Here is a 16,533-nt window from a genome sequence, read left to right on the forward strand (position 1 = left end):
TATTAAATATTACTTCCTCCGTTCTTTTTTACTTGACCCGCTTTGACTTTTACACTATTCACCAACCCACTTTTGACCGTATTTTGTGAATTATAAGTAAAGAAAAACATATTCATGTAGGATCTTATTAGAATCGTCTAAATAAGTACTATCACAATATATAACTTTTATAATATTTACTTATAGAGTATTAAAATTATTGATGGTTAAACTTGTGCATTGGCAAGCGTGATAAAAGAAACAGGTCAAGTAAAAAAGAACAGAGGAAGTAATTATTTATTATTATTCTTATTAAATATTTATTATTATTATTATTAAATATTATTTATTTATTATTATTATTAAATATTAATTATTATTATAATAATTCAATATTAAGTATGAATTTTAAGTAGAGCAGAGCATAGCAGGCTAGGGATGGCAGTGGGTCGGGTTAAATGGGAGACCCGCCCCATCTCTGCCCAAGTGGGGCGGGGATGGAGGGAGGTTTGGCGGGTGATGGGTATAAATTGTGTACCCGTCATGGGTGATGGGGCGGGTATGGATTTTAGAGTAGACCCGCCCCATATCCGCCCCGCCCCGTACCCATCTTATACCCGCACCATATTTCTTTTAAAACATTTTATAATTTATGAAATTTGATACCCTCTAAGACCCAATAAACTTAAATAATGAAAGTCCCAATTTTCTTAACCTAATTTGATATAATTGTCATTAATGTGATACAATAGAGCATCATGGCAATGGGTTTGAGACGATTTTTGGGGCGGGTATGAGTTGGGTATGAATATCCAAGTGGGTGATGGGGCGGGATGGATCTTATCTTGTATCCGGTGGGGCGGGTATGGATGTGAATATTGTACCCGCCATGGGTGGTGGGGCGGGGATGGGTATAAGATTTTTAGGCGAGTATGGGTATAAGATTTTTAGGCGGGTATGGGTATGGAGGTAGCATCATCCGCATCCGACCCGCCCCATTGCCATCCCTAGGGCAGAGTAGAGCAAAGCAGATTTTCAGTAGAGCAAAACAACTCTAAAGAACGGGGCCTAACTCTAACTTGGATAGTCCCGTGCGATGCACGGTTTTAGCAATAAAATATTTGATAATAGATATTAGAAGACATGATGTTAAATATTCTAATTGAATTCATAATTAAAATAAAATTATAAAATAATGCTAGCATTAGTGTTTAGTGGTTAACATAAGAGGAAAGAAGGAAAAATGAAAGAGCCTACAACCAATTACGTAGTTAATTAGGTCTTGTTCCGATTGACTGAACTCAGCTGAACTGAACTGAACTGAACTGAACTGACTTGAACTGAACTGAACTGAACTTATTACTTAGTGATTTTTAACTACGGATTAGTGATCTTTGATTATTTATTGATTATTTATTACTATACATATGTGTATATACAAATGTACATATTATTATTATTATTGTTATTATTATTATTATTATTATTATTATTATTATTATTATTATTATTATTATTATCTCAAAAACAAAAGCCATACAACCTACAATAAATTAGTGGGAAGCCGAGATACAATCTGGGCCCCCACTCCTCTAGCTATTGCAAATCCTACCCTAGTGAAGATATGAGCTGCAGCACGAGCCCCAATGTCTTGCGTCGTCAAGAACCTTTGAGTCCGCTTCAGTAACGCAACAACCTCTTTCTCTAATTCCCCAAGCGAAGAAAAGGAGAAGGGAATGAAACCATATCCAATCGCCTGACATCGAGCTTCATACTTAACCCGCTTCCGATGAGCTGAATCAGCCACAACCCGCCCAGGAATGATGTCAGATAGCCCTGACTGTGTCAAAGGAGAAGACCCTGTCAAATCAACACAGACATCGCGACCACGATCCCATGAATAAAGTAACACATCCGCGGGTCTGAGGGCCTCGTCGTTCCCTCCGGCCAACCCAATGTCAACCTCTTTTCTTGCTGAAATCCCAGAAAGAAAGCAAACATCAACAAGGGTATCCCGAACAACATTATTATTATTATTATTATTATTATTAATTATTGATTATTATTATTATTATTATTATTTATTTATTTATTATTATTATTATTATTATTATTATTGTTATTATTATTATTATTAATATTTATTGATGATTATTATTATTATTTATTGATTATTATTATTAGTATTATTATTTCAATTATTATTGTTATTATTATTATTATTATTATTATTGTTATTATTTATTGATTATTATTATTATTATTATTATTTTTATTTTTATTATTATTTATTACTTATTGATTATTATTATTATTATTATTATTATTGTTAATATTATTATTATTATTGTTGTTGTTGTTGTTGTTGTTGTTGTTGTTGTTGTTGTTGTTGTTGTTGTTGTTGTTGTTGTTGTTGTTGTTGTTGTCGTTGTAATAAGAGCTTAAAAGAATGAAATTTGGCTTTATATCATTAGCAATATCATTAGACGTAAATTAAGAGTTGAACTGAACTGAACTTTTAAATTAAATGAATTTGAAAAGAAAAGTTTTTTTAAAAATTCATCTAGTAATTTCAAAATTGGAAAAATTAATTGAATTTGTTCAATTAATGACTGAACAGTGAAATCCCTTAAAATCCTTCACACCGCTTCATTAATTATAAAAGGCTGATTTCACCCACCTCTTTCACCTCACTGTCAAATCAATTAACCCCTTCTCAGTAAAAAATCTCTTGAACTTTAAAACCTTCCCTAAAACAACAATGGTGATCATTGCTGAAATTGTCTCATCAGAAAACTCTCAACACTCCGAAAACACCATTCAAGAAGAAACATCTCCTCTAGCCATGGTGAACTACAAATCATCTTCTACCTCAAATAAAACTCTTGAAAACCCTAAAAACCCATCTCCGAAACCTAAAGAAGTAGACAGTAAGAGTGATCAAGGAGAATCCTCTGTCTCAAGTATTCTTCAACGGCTAAAAGAGTGGAAAGAGAAGAAACAAAGTGAGAAGTCTCTTGAAGATCAAATCGAAGAAGTTGACGAGTTTGCTTAAGGAAAAAATTCAGAAGAGACAAAAGAGGAGGACGAAGAAGAAGAAGAGATGAATGAGGGAGAAGAAGATAAAGAAGATCACAACAATTCAGAAAAGGAAGAACCTGAAAAGGAAGATGAAGAAGAGGAGGTAACTGATCAAACCGAACTTGAGTCACAGGCAGGGAGGTATGTTGTAGGACATCGCATTGATTTAGTTTGGTGTAGGAAAGCAAGATTTTTTGAATTTTTTGATTTAATTAAGTTCCAAGGCTAGGAATTCTTGCTATCAAGAGTCTCAGCAAATTATCTGTACCCTGCTACTATGACTGAGTTCTGTCAAAACTTCCCAGCAAAATTAGGGGTAATTTCGAGTGTAGTTGATGGGGTCAAAATTGAATTAAATATTGAAACCCTAGGTAAAATTCTGAAAACACCTACTAAGGGTTATGAGTCATATATCAAAGGAAAGGCCAGTGTCAAAGTAGGTAACTATTTGACAGGTGACATTGTTGAAGCCCTAGGTGGTCAAAGGGGTAAGAAAGGTCATGAGTTACAATGATCTGAGTCCCTTGAACAAATTGCTGTTTAACCTTGTAAAGAAAACCATTCTGCCTAGAACTGCTAAGAAAGGGGAAGCATGTCTGATGGATATGGCTGTAATTTTCTGTTTATCTAAGAAAATTAAGGTCAACTTTCCTGCATTGATGTACCAGCATTTAGCACATTGTGTTCCAAGTAGGACAAAAGTGGGGTATGGAGCCATTTTTTCTACTGTGTTTGAAAATGCTGGAGTGGTTCTGAAGGGAAAATATGGGGCTTTGGATGAAAAGCCAGAAAATGTGATCAATGAGGAAACTTTACTGGATTGAGTTTGGAGGTTGTGAAAGGAAAAATTCAAAAAATAAAGAAGGGAGAGAAAAAGAAAGAGAAAGTGACTGGGAAAAGAAAGGAAAAGGCGGTGTCTGAGCAGCCTGTAAGAAAAAGCAGGATGGAAAGGGTTGAGAATCAGGTGAAGAATTCTGCTGGAAAACTTCAGATGCTGACCTTGGAAAAGCTGGTGTAGGAGCAGGGGAAGGAGTTAAAGGAACTCAAGAAAGTGATGCTGAAACAGGACAAGGAACTTCAAGAGCAAAAGAAGTTTCAGCAAGAACTGAACAAGGCTCTACAGGAACAAAAGGAGGAGTTCCTGGTGAAACTCAAGAGTCTTGAAGAGAATCTGGAAGCTTCTGCACAACAGACAAAGGAGGACTACAAGAAAATTCTAGAGTTTCTTGAAACCTAGCCTATCCTATTCCTTTTAAACCTATATTCAGCCTAGCCTATTTTCTCTGTCTCAGTCATGAACAACTTTAATTTCTGTTTTAGTGTTTGAACAATTAATTTTGATTGTAAATTTTCTAAAATTGTTCAACTGGATGATGAATCTTTTGGTTTTTAATGATTAGTTGGAACTTTGCTTATACTTGTGTGTTTATGTATGTACTGAACTCTTATGCACTAAAGCAGAACCTGCTTAAGGTAGCTTAGCAGCGTTGCCTTCAGTTTCCCACACTCGATGAATTGCTTGTGGGGCTGTTGCTAGATGCTTAATAACTTGAAAAAAGGACTTTTTGATAATGCCAAAAGGGGGAAAATAAGAAGCAAACTTGGAGGCTAAAGTTGTTCTGGGTTCTAGTTAATAAAGTATCAGAAATTTCTTTGATATGATACTGAACTAGTTTAGTTTGTTTTGGCTTATTCTGTTTTGTTTATTTTTGCTTATTTTTTTTTATTTTCTCTTAGTTTATTTGTTTTGTTTCTGTGAGTGTTTAATTTTCTTTTTCAATAATAAAAAAAAAATCAAAAATACGACCTTCTATTTTGTTTAACTTGTTTTAGAGTTTGCTTAAGTTTGTCATCATCAAAAAGGAGGAAATTGTTGAAGCATAGTGGTTTTGATGATGAGGAACTTGAACTAAAAACAAACTCAACTAATAAAGATTCTCTAGTGTGTGATCAGTCTAGGTGAAGTATGATCTTGGTGATTGAAAAACCATCTGAAACTAAGAAGACATGAAGAAGATCTTTATTGAAGAAGTTAAACAAATCAGAGGAAGAGTTCTCTAACAAGAACTAAGTTCACTAACAGGAACGTTCCCTAACAGGAACTTGAAGACAAGCATTTTAAGTTCTTTGGTGGAACTTGATATGCTTGGAGCTCAAGTAATCTACCTGATCAAATTGCGGCGCAACAATAATAGTTAAGGTTTTATCTTAGAAATTATTGTTAATATGTTAAGTAGGTTAATGCACGAAATTTATTAGAAACGTGATAAGTTTGCTTCGCAAATAAAATAAATATGGAAAATAATAAAACATAGATTTTAGGAAAAGATTTTCTAAAAAGATTATTTTCTTTAAAATCGGTTTGTTAAAAAGATAAGTCTTCTTAATAAATATCTTTTTAATCTTATTTTCGGAAAAGATTTTATCCTACTTGATTTGCTAAAACCGCGTTTAAAAGATAAGTTAATTTAACATATTTATCTTTTAAGAAAACTTACTTACTATAACGAGTGTTACTTGTATAAATAGTAGAGAGAAAAATGGTTTAGGTTTTTGTGAGTTTATACGTGGAGAAATCACAGTGCTATAATTGAGTAAGTTTACCAAGCTTCTAACTTGTTATATTAGTTTCGGATTTCGTGCATTGCTTACCTATCATACTAGGTATCTTATATTTGTATTGGTTGGGTTATTTGGGTGAATTTATAGCTTGAGTTACATACAGTTTTGTGTAAGCTTCTAGGTGAGGCCGTGAGTTTTGTACTGGGGTGGTACGAGTAGTTGTGCTTTGGCAGTACCTGTAGTACTTTGGTAGTACGAGTGAATTTAAGTGTGGGGCTTAGATTGGCTGGATAGGGTCCTATCAAGTAGCAAATCCAGTGAGGAACTTGTGAAATAAAGGTCTGTGTCTAATAGGTTGTAACTTGGTGTTTGCCCTATTATAGTGAAATGGTTTGTGTTTGAAATCCCTAAGGTAGAGTCGAGGTTTTACTTCCAGTTAGGCCTTGGAAGGTTTTCTCGTAAAATCTGTGTGTTTTATTAAGTTCCTATACGCATTGTTTGTTTATCCGCAAAAGTAGTCATTAGGAACTCTATACAATTCACCCCCCTTGTATTAATCGTCTCAACTAACATGAACTGAACTGAATTTCAACGGAAAAGAACAGACCCTTATTTTTTTTTCTCTATAAAAAAATAGTGTTGTTAGTCAATTTAGTAAAAAAAAAATTCATTTTTTATAAAAATGTGTAATTAATTTTTCTTTTTCAAACTTTAGCTTTATCTTGAAAAGAAAAAGAAAAAAAAGGATGATGTCACTTATAATTTTGGCGGGAAATATTTTAATCAAAAGCTGACACATAGGCAGTGGGGATGTCAGCGGTTTCTACTTTAGTTATAACTAGTTTAGTTCCTGTGCGATGCACGATTTTAGCACAAACATATTATGATATTTGTTTATAATAGGGAGAAAGAAAATTTTCTACTTCGTTAATTTTTTGTGTACACTGTAGCATATTATTTATAAAATAAAAAAAAAAAATCACAATGAACACTTTTGAACATTAAAATATTAACATACTTAAAAAAAAAAGTAGTTGATGAGGACAAAGGATAAAACATATGAAAGGTAAACTATATTAGATAATAATAATAAAAAAAAAAGCAAAAGTAAAAAAATATAAAATAATGACATCATCAAAGCAAATTGGCAGGAAAAAAATTTTATGTCAAAGTGACATGTGTACAATTTAGAAAAAGTATGATGTCAGCAAAGTTATGTTTTAGTATTAGTTAATGGATTATTAATTTATTATAGATAGATTAGCGTGATCCTAAGCATTCCCACGCCTTTTGTTATGGAGTAAAACAAGCTTAGCCTCGAAAAAACACATGATCTACCCATAACCCATAGGGTTACCTTTTTTTTTTTTTTTTTTTGAATAGTCAATAGAACCCATAGGGTTACCTGTTAGTTATATTTAAGTGTTATTTTTTAAATCTTGCACGGTTATTTTATACCGCATTTAGTATTTGTGTTTATTGTTTTAGGTGTTTCACTTGTTTTACAAAATAGACTAATTTGAATTCGAAGATCAATTCTTGGTAGTTAGGTTCCATTCCCCTCTCAATTGTTTTTACGGGAACTGGAATTTAATTACCCAAATAACACTCTCATTTATGAGTATGGGCCTGTTATGATTTACTGAATTGAATTAAATATTTTATGAGAGAAAGAAATTAGGAATTGACTGAACCGAATTGATTGGGGCTAAACTAAACTAAACTGAATTTAATATTTTATGAGAGAAGAAAATTCGAAATTAAACTGAATTGAACTGATTAAATAAACTAAAGAGAACAAACCCAACGTGACTTAAGGAGTACGTTGTAGACTAGCTTAACACATCATACGAGTAAATTCTTGATATAAAACAAAAAAAAAATGATACTACAAGTATTTCCTTGTTGAAGGATCACAAGGCCAAGGAGGAAATGCGACCTAGAAAGGTAGGAGAATTAGCTCTGTTCTGGGCAAAGGGAGTGTGTGAAGAAAGATCGCTACTATCTATATCCACTGATGGAGCATGGAAGATGAACAAAGGGGGAAGAAGCTCGGCGGGCATAGGATGGGTCATAATGAAGGAACACATAGAAATTGTGAGAGGCGGGAAAGCCGTGATGGCCCATTCACCACTACATTCAGAAATGCTGGCAATCAAGGAGGGTTTACTCCAGGCACAGGAATTGACTAGATCCATTGAGGTTTGCACAGATAGCATGGAAGCAAGAAAATGCTTACAACACCCTAATGATGCGCCATGGGAGGTTCGTAGGTTAGCTCAGGATATCAATAAAGGTATTGACAATCTCATGTATTTCTGTTGTAATAAGGTCCCTCGGACCGTTGTCTCAAAGGCTCACGCATTAGCCCAGGAGGCAAGGAAGCAACGTGGACCTTAGTACTGTACACATATATTACTTGTTTGCGTGTTGCCAAAAAAAAAAAAAAATATTTCCTTATGTATTTGGTGAATATGACACGCCAATAAAGCAAGTTATCTTTACGTTCATTAAATGGGACACTCTCAATGCCTTAGCAGTTGAGGTTAGAAGTAGGTAACTTTTACCCGTCTCCAATATCCTCATTGATTAACATGTACTTGTAAAAAGTGAATTCAACCATATATTATATGATCTTCTGCCAAAAGATATGCACTCTTTTAATTTTTACTGTACTCATTGTTCTAAAACTCTCTCCTTTTGTTTCTCTTTCTCAAAGCTTAGGTTTAGCAAAAATGGCAAATAAATGCCAATGGTGTAAAATTAAGGAAAATTACCATTATTGGAGTGACTTTTCTTCAACAAATCACCAATTTCTTGTGATCATGGCCTACAATTTCCATCAACAGCTGGTAATTTTCTTGCTATTTACCATTTTATTTAACTCATTATTTTTAGCCAAGTTTTACCTATTTTTTTTTTTTTTTTAAATTTTTTTTTTAATATTCTTTATTAAATTTGGGATGTACTTTCAAACTAAGTAAAAGTTAATTAAAAACACAGTGTTATACTTGTAAATTAATTGTACATTAGCTAGCTGAGTATGATAATGAACCGAGGAAGTATTAAACATTTAAACTAGTCATAAATTACTCAACTTATCACAAGTGAACATAACTTGTGATTCGTAAATAACGAAAAGTATAATTAGTGGAATAGTGGAATTTTTTTTTGTTAGATTTTTGTTGGGTATTCTTTCAAAATAATATCAATAGAGGAAATGAGTATGATATTTGTCAAAATTAATTGGAAATTTTGTGAAAAACTACCTATTAAAAAAAATGTTGTAATTGACTAACTAATTTTTTAAAAATGTTGTAATTTACTACCTTTACGCCGGTTTATGAATGAGTTTGACCAAAATTATCCGGCGTTGACTTGGTCACGTGACACTTGGTGAAAGTTAAGGGTCATTAAGTGTCACGTGACCAAGTCAACACCGGAGAACTTTGGTCAAACTCCTTCATAATCCGGCGTAAGGTAGTAAATTACAACATTTTTCGAAAATTAGGTAGTCAATTACAACATTTTTTTTAATAGGTAGTTTCTCGTAAATTCTGGATTATAATAGGTAGTTTTTCACAAAATTTCCAAATTAATTTCAATATATAATGATAATTACCCAACTGATCACAAAGTTTTGTTTGTTTTGGTAGAAAAATCCTCAAAAATTCATAGAATGTTTCAAGGAAAAACTCTCAACATGGTGTACTCTAATCGGACCAAATGAAAACAAATGGAGAGTAAAGTTTGTTAGTGATATGATGAAATTCTCAGACGGATGGGAGAAGTTTGTAAGTGATCATGGAATAGAAGTCAATGACATTCTGGTGTTTTGTTATACTGGAGATTCGTCGTTTAAAGTCTCTGTATTCGACGGGGAGAATTGTTGTGAAAGGGAAGGCTCTCACTTTGCGAGTAATACTTCTTCTAGCTCGCAGAATGTTACTTGTTCAAGCTCTTTGCATTTCAAGAGAGCTGGTGACAACAATGGTTTGGGTACGAGTACTCCTGCACCTGCTCCTGCTCTTACTCCTGTTCCCGCTCCTGCTCCTGCTGCTGCTGCTGCTGTTGGCAGTTCGCAAAAACCCATTGTGGTTGATGAGGACGATGAAAGAACATATAATGATTACGAACATAACCACGAGTCTGAGTATGACAGTGCTACTACTATTGATTTAAGTGAGGAAGATTATCAAACTGAGTCTGAGTACCAGCCTGGTATTTGGAGGCGGAGAACCAGGGCAAGATTATATTACTCTACTACAGGTGATAAGTCTTGTAGCACCATCTTTAAGAAATTATGTACTATGTGATTCAAATTGCATGTGTTCTGTTAAAGTTTGAAGGTTTGTTTTTATACATGTTTTGATAATGCCACATAGATTGTCATGATATACATGTGCTACTTGCATTTCATATAATATGTAGCGCGATTGTTGAGGGGGAAATGTTGAACTGGGGATTTTGTATCTCAGCATGTAAATTCTTTTAAAGTTGTTTTTAGAATTTTCATGTTATATCTGCATATGGCTCAGTATATGTGTTTTTGTTGGGCTGTTGGGTCGTTGCTCATGAATGACGTTTATGATAAACAATTTTTAAGATGATCTCAAATAAAATAGTAACAGCAGATGGAGAATTCTGCAATATATGCTCAAAATGCATGATCTGATGGTACAAAAAAGAGTTGATTGGCTTGTTTTGATAGTGTTGGTGGCGGAATAATTTTGACCTCATAGTACAAATACATAAATATTTTTTAAAATGATTAAAATGTTCTGGGCTAATGATCTTTGAGTTGGGTTTAGTTGATCTAATTTCTGATTACGCCACTGTATTTGATAGCTGATATAGAGCGAATTCAGTGAAATTGTTCACTAACAATTCATTTGTCTTAGAGTAATGTACTAATGTCAACTTTGGAGATACAAATTATAAGGCCATCGTTGATGGGTAAGTAATATCATTGAGGTTAGTTGTGGCAGTGTGTTCTTGATTATTTGCTGCATAATTCGTCTTTTGAAGTTGATATCGATGCAGAATGTATTATAAGGCTCAATCTATTACATACAAGAAACAGAAAATGTTACTACCTTGAATGTAGGCCAAATTTATATCTTTGAAAGAAAATAGGTGACATATGAAATTTTTTCTTTTCTAACTCCTATGAATTTATCAGCATATTGCTACGCAGAAAGAACTTCCCAAACCAGATTGTGCTTCATATCTAATAGAAGGGTTCCTACAGAAAAGAAAAGAATAGAGCTTTGGAAAAGGCTATTAGATTTATGAAGGCTGAACGTTATATTAAGATGGAGAACAAGATTCCGAGCCCGCCTATGTTTCAGATAACCTTGCTGGCTTCACATGTTTGCAGGAAATTTATGCTGGTTTGTTTTCCTTTCTATACCCTTTAGTTCTTTCTAATTCAATTTCTTGTTTATGCAATTGAGAGTGTTTTTATAACTCTGTTTAAAAGTAATTGCAACTCAAACTTTTAGTTAACATGTTAGTTTTACTAGTTCCCCAACCTCAAAAATTCTTATCATAGTTCAGATGTGCAACATCTGATCTTGTCTTGTTTCTTATGCCGGGAATCTTAGATGATTTCCTATATTAAAAAGAGCGAAAAAAATTAATAACACACAATTTACTTGGTTCGGTTTATATGACCTATATCTTAGTGTGGAGAAGGTCTACAAATCTACCCTTTTGCATCTTTGTGTGTGACTGCAGTTTTGTACAACAAGTTTAGAGGTTTAGTTATTAAGACAAGCTAATGCCCGTAAACTCATTAACGAGTTACCAATGTTGAAAGGCTTCGGCCATGTTAGAAGGACTATGCTACATTTGTCCGTTTGGTAATCTATCCACTAGATAAACAGGTTAAAAAGTATTCTAAATTGTTGAATTGGACTTCACTACGTTTTATGTGTATGTTGGTGTGTTACTAACCTTAGTGAAGACAAATATTCTTTGTTTGTCATATTGTAGATTATTCAAACGTTTTTGATATGCTGTAATTTAGTATTTTACCAATTTCTATATTTGGATGTGTCAGCAGACTATCCCAAAGAAATGGGCAATAGAGCATATGGTCCATGGCCCTCAGGACGTGAAGCTGCAGGTCGGAGACCGAAGCTGGATTGTTGGATACAGATTGAACAAGTCTCGTAATAAGGTTCTTCACTACCTCAATCCAAACTGGCAGAAATTTGTGTTTGACAATAATTTGGAGGAGCACGATACGTGTGTCTTTGAGCTGATTCAAAAAGGGCCCTTATTCGTCTTTAACGTCTACATATTTCGTGCCATTGATGAAATTGTTCCCTTGACACGGTCAAATTACAGAGCTTAAGCTGATTGAAATTAAGTATGATAACAACAAAGATCGAATTACAAAAACAAGTACTCCGTAGTTGCTAGATAGCAAAGATTTTTTGAACTTTATTTTACTACTAACTTTGATGGTTTAATTTGTATAATTTGGTGCTTGGAACTTGGAAGTTAGCCTGGAAAATATTTGAGTAGAAATTCAGGCAAACCAGCACTTTATTGAATGTATTGATCTTGTTTGTGCACTCTACAAAATTTTTTGTTTGATAGAGTTGCTACTTGCTAGGATGGTAGAGGCATGCACTGGATCAACAAGGATACTATCCAGCTACCGAAAGGCTCAGGAGGACTTGGTGTTCGTAGTATGTCAAGTCTGAATCGTGCTCGATCTTTTGATGAAGCAAGTATGGAGGATTAACCATAATCCTCAACTACTGCTCTCTAAGGTTTGTGGTACGACGTTTAAATCTCCAATTCACACTAGAAAACAGGTCACTCATGCAAACAAGAACTACTCCTGGGGCATGGGCAGTCTAGCAAGAGCTGAAAGTGTTCTGTTTAAAGGTTGCGGCGGCTGGAAAGTTGGAAGGGGAAATAAGATTATTGCAGGTAGAGACTGATGGGTGGAGGGTAGTGTGCCAGAGTTTAGGGCTACTGTGCCTCTTCATGATGCTAGAGTGTTAAGGGCGATGGATTTTATTGATACAACAATTACGGAAGGTCTGGAATCACAACCAAGATAAATTCTTGTTTCGTTTACAGGGATGCAGCTTTGATTGCTTCTATGGAATTACGGGAACAAGAGTTAGATGACTTAATGTACTGGTTGGGTCACAAGTCAGGTCGATACACAGTCAAATCAGGATACGCGTTCATCAAGAGGTCTATGGTGATGGATAATAGCCATCATTATTCTGATTTTCTTAAGACTTTGTGGTTGTTAGAGTTCATGCCCAAATGGAAGCTTTTTATGTGGAAGTTGCTTTGCAATGACATTGCCACGAAAAGGAACCTAGGAAGAAGAGGATTGCAGACTAACACTTGTTATGACCTATGTAGTGACTCTGAAGAAGACTTGCAACATATTTTTCGATTCTGCTCCACAGCTCGGAATGTGTGGAGGGGTGGTATACTTGGTATCCACTTAGAAGCTAATGGAGATCAGTCTTTCATCGAGTGGTTTCTATACTATATCCGGCTCTTTATAAGCCAGGATGGGAGACATGGCCATCGAGTTCCTTTGTCGTCTTTTTATTACTTAGTATAGTTTCTTCTTGTTTAAGCATATGTCAAAAAAAAAAAAAGGAGTTGCTAGGAGTAAAAATTAGTGGGATAAAAAATAATGAATGTACGAATAAGTAATGAACCCTCATTAATTCATTATGATTTATAGTATGAGGTGTTTGGGTCCAATTTAGTCCAATTGGGCCTAGGCATTAAATGATCCAATTAAAAGCCCAAGGTCAAGGTTCAACTCTCCAATTGTGCTAAAGTCAAAGGTCAGCCCACAAAGCAAGCCAATTGGGCTAAGGCCCAACCTCTCCATGTATGATGAGGTATAAAAGCCATCAATATTGATACATTCATAGATGATTCATATATTCATTCATATGTTCATTCATATATTCTGATATATTCCATTAAAGCCTCAAGCAACAAACTCTCTTGCATAGTGTCCTCTTCTTACACATTGTACTGACTTTAGCATCGGAGGGGCCTTCCTCGGCAACACCTCCGAGGCTAGTTTACGTGTGTTTACTGTGCAGGAAACCTTCGGCCCAACATAACTTGGACCGAATCCAGCCTTCTCCGTTTCAGCGGACCTTCGGCAAGGTCCCATTGTTTTCACCCGAAACAATTTGGCGCCGTCTGTGGGGAAGACTTTCAAAAATCTTTAAGCCAAATTCCTAACCAAGATCATCTTGCAATTATCTTAGCAGCAATGGCTAAGAACCGCAAGAGCAAAAGCCTCCGTCAAGGAGCGGGCGAAAAGCCTAAAACCCCTACACCATCACCCTCGCCGGACCGGAACTCTCCCAAGGGTGCCGGCTCGGGGGGAGGATCATACAAGGAGGATTCCCTATCTCCCGTAATTCATGACTCTCATTATAGGCCGAGTCACTCTCGGTCTAGCAGGGGTGAGTCCGATCATAGGACACATTCAGTGTCCCAAAGCCAACCATCGGCTGCGCGCCCTCATTCCCACACTCGGCCGAGGACCCCTTTGACGGGGCCCAGCTCGGAAGAGGTGGCAAGAGCGCTGGCAGTACTCATGGAGGCGATGAGGGCACAAAATATGCCACCACCTCGTGATCGTACTCCTCCGCATACCCGGCATCAGCGGAGGAAGTTAGACCATGATGGTGGGAAGCTTCCTTCCTTCCGGGAACTGGAAGAGTGGGAGGAGGATTCCTGGAAAAATGAAAAACAGAGGAAAAAGAACCCTCAATTTTTAAAAGGATCCTCATCCTCAAGACCAGAAGCGCATAAGAGCAGCAGCTCAGCTTCTCGGCCAGAATCTACTCACCGAGAACCTGAGACTGTTCGCAGAAGTGTCCTTGACCGACTCGGCGGCAAGGAACCGAGCGTGCACAGTCGCCTCTCGTTCCCTACAGCCGAGGCCCAGACTTCCCAGTCAGGGACGAAAACCACTCCTACCTCTCTAAGAGGGCGGAGCGCGGTCCCTTCGGCCAGGAACAAGGGCAAGGCCGTTATGCTACCCGCCAGTTCACCATTCGAGCAATGGATACTGGAAGAGCGCGTACCCACGGTTAAAATACCGTCGCACATCACATATGACGGGACCACGGATCCGAAGGATCACGTGGCCTCGTATGAGACTCATATGCATCTTTGCCCCAGATCCGAGGCGACTTGGTGCAAATATTTCCCAACCACTCTCAAGGGGGTCGCGCAAGCGTGGATCTCCAAGGGAGTAAGGCAAGGCTCCATAACAGGGTGGGATGATCTGTCCTCCAAGTTCAGGAGCAAGTTTTCCACGGCAAACCGCCGAGAGAAGACTACCGCAGAGCTCATGAGTCTGCAACAGGGGGAAACCGAAAGCCTCCGAGACTACCTGACCCGTTTCAGTAACGAGTCATCAAGCGTCTCCCAGCTGGACCAGGGGCTAGCCGTTTTCGCAATGCAGAATGACCTTCAGCCCGGAAAGTTCCTAGACTTCATGGTCATGCATACCCCGCAGACCTTGGAGGAAGCTCTTAATGCTTCGGATAAGTTCATCCGAGCCGAAGAATGGAACAAAGCGAAAACCCAACCTCAATTCGGGGGAGGGAAACAGAGACAAATACCCTTGTCTGAAGGCCAAGGCCATAAGGCAAAGGGAAAGTCAAAGGCCCCGGAGCAATCTTTGGCCATCGACCCAAAGAAGGAAAGATCTGCCTTATACACAGGCAGATACGAGTCCTACACTCCGCTCTCTCTTCCACGCGCCAAAATTTACAGCGTGACGAAGGAGGAGCAGAGTTACCGAAAGCCGAGACCACTCCCAGAGTGGTATCAGCGAAAAAATAAAAATCAGTGGTGCGAGTTCCACGAGTCTTCGGGACACAACACTGAGGAGTGTATCCAACTGAAGGACCAGATAGAGGACATGGTCCGGAAGGGATACTTGAAAAAATACATCGCGGATCACCGCGAGAAAAAAGAATCCGAGAGGTCAGCAAAGGACCCTCGGCAGGACCTCGACTTCCCCCGGAAAAACAGTAAAAAGCCGGAGGGGAAATTCCCTCCGATCAATGTTATCTCGGGAGGAATATACTCTCGGAGGGAGCACAAGCGCCACCTTAGAGCTTTGACTCACCAGGTGAACAACGTTGACATTCAATCTCCCCAGTCGCCGGTGCCGAACATGACGTTCACAGCCGCTGACTGCCGGGGGATTACGTTCCCTCACGAGGATCCGTTGGTGATCATCGCCACGGTGGCCAACCACGACGTCAGTAAGGTCCTTGTTGACGGTGGCAGTGGAGCAAACATTCTGTTCCGAAAGGCCTACAATCAAATTAAGCTGAAGCCCAAGCACCTTACGCCGGTACCCTACCCGGTATCCGGGTTCAATGGGGCTTCAACTTATCCAGATGGGAAGGTGACACTTCCTGTCACCATCGGTTGCAATGAGACAGCCCGGAACGTCATGATTGAATTTTTGGTCATCGACGCTCCTTCAGTGTACAACGTGATTTTGGGGAGACCCATAATTCACGAGATCCAAGGGGTCGTCTCAACTTATCATCAGCTGATGATTTACGTCTCAGACGCCGGCTTCCCCGAAAGGATACAGGGCAACCAAAAGGACGCCCGAAGGTGCAACTACCTCAAGCCATCCAGTAGTCGCCCAGATGACGACAAGGATGAGGAGGAGAAAGAAAAAGAAAGAGAGCCAAGCACAAAAAAGCCAAAAGGCCTAAGTGCTTCGGCCCAAGGATCTGTGCCCAGAGAAAAAGGGCCCGAAAGGGAAAAGGCTAGCTCTTCAGCTGAGCCGCAAGACTCAGAGAGCCAGCCGAAGAACAAAAAGACTGGGACACCTGCTGACATTGGCAGCAGGCCAGATTC

General features: G+C 37.6%; 1 protein-coding gene across 1 annotated transcript; it reads left to right on the top strand.

Annotated features, from left to right (window-relative positions):
* The first annotated feature begins 9,290 nt into the window (after nucleotides 1-9,290).
* Nucleotides 9,291-13,327, top strand: LOC110693774 (B3 domain-containing protein Os03g0622100-like). Its single transcript, XM_021870942.1, has 3 exons — nucleotides 9,291-9,891; nucleotides 10,805-11,015; nucleotides 11,690-13,327. The coding sequence occupies exons 1-2, from the start codon at nucleotides 9,384-9,386 to the stop codon at nucleotides 10,915-10,917; spliced, it is 621 nt and encodes a 206-aa protein (XP_021726634.1). The 5' UTR covers nucleotides 9,291-9,383; the 3' UTR covers nucleotides 10,918-11,015; nucleotides 11,690-13,327.
* The last annotated feature ends 3,206 nt before the right edge of the window (nucleotides 13,328-16,533 follow it).

This window comes from Chenopodium quinoa, unplaced genomic scaffold, assembly GCF_001683475.1.
Source record: "Chenopodium quinoa cultivar QQ74 unplaced genomic scaffold, ASM168347v1, whole genome shotgun sequence".
In the NCBI taxonomy this organism is placed as follows: domain Eukaryota; kingdom Viridiplantae; phylum Streptophyta; class Magnoliopsida; order Caryophyllales; family Amaranthaceae; genus Chenopodium; species Chenopodium quinoa.

Excerpts from the sequence above, each read along its gene's own strand:
- LOC110693774 (XM_021870942.1), top strand. The coding sequence starts at position 9,384 with ATGATGAAATTCTCAGACGGATGGGAGAAGTTTGTAAGTGATCATGGA. Across the intron at positions 9,892-10,804 it reads ATTATATTACTCTACTACAG|CATATTGCTACGCAGAAAGA; the intron begins GTGATAAGTCTT and ends TGAATTTATCAG.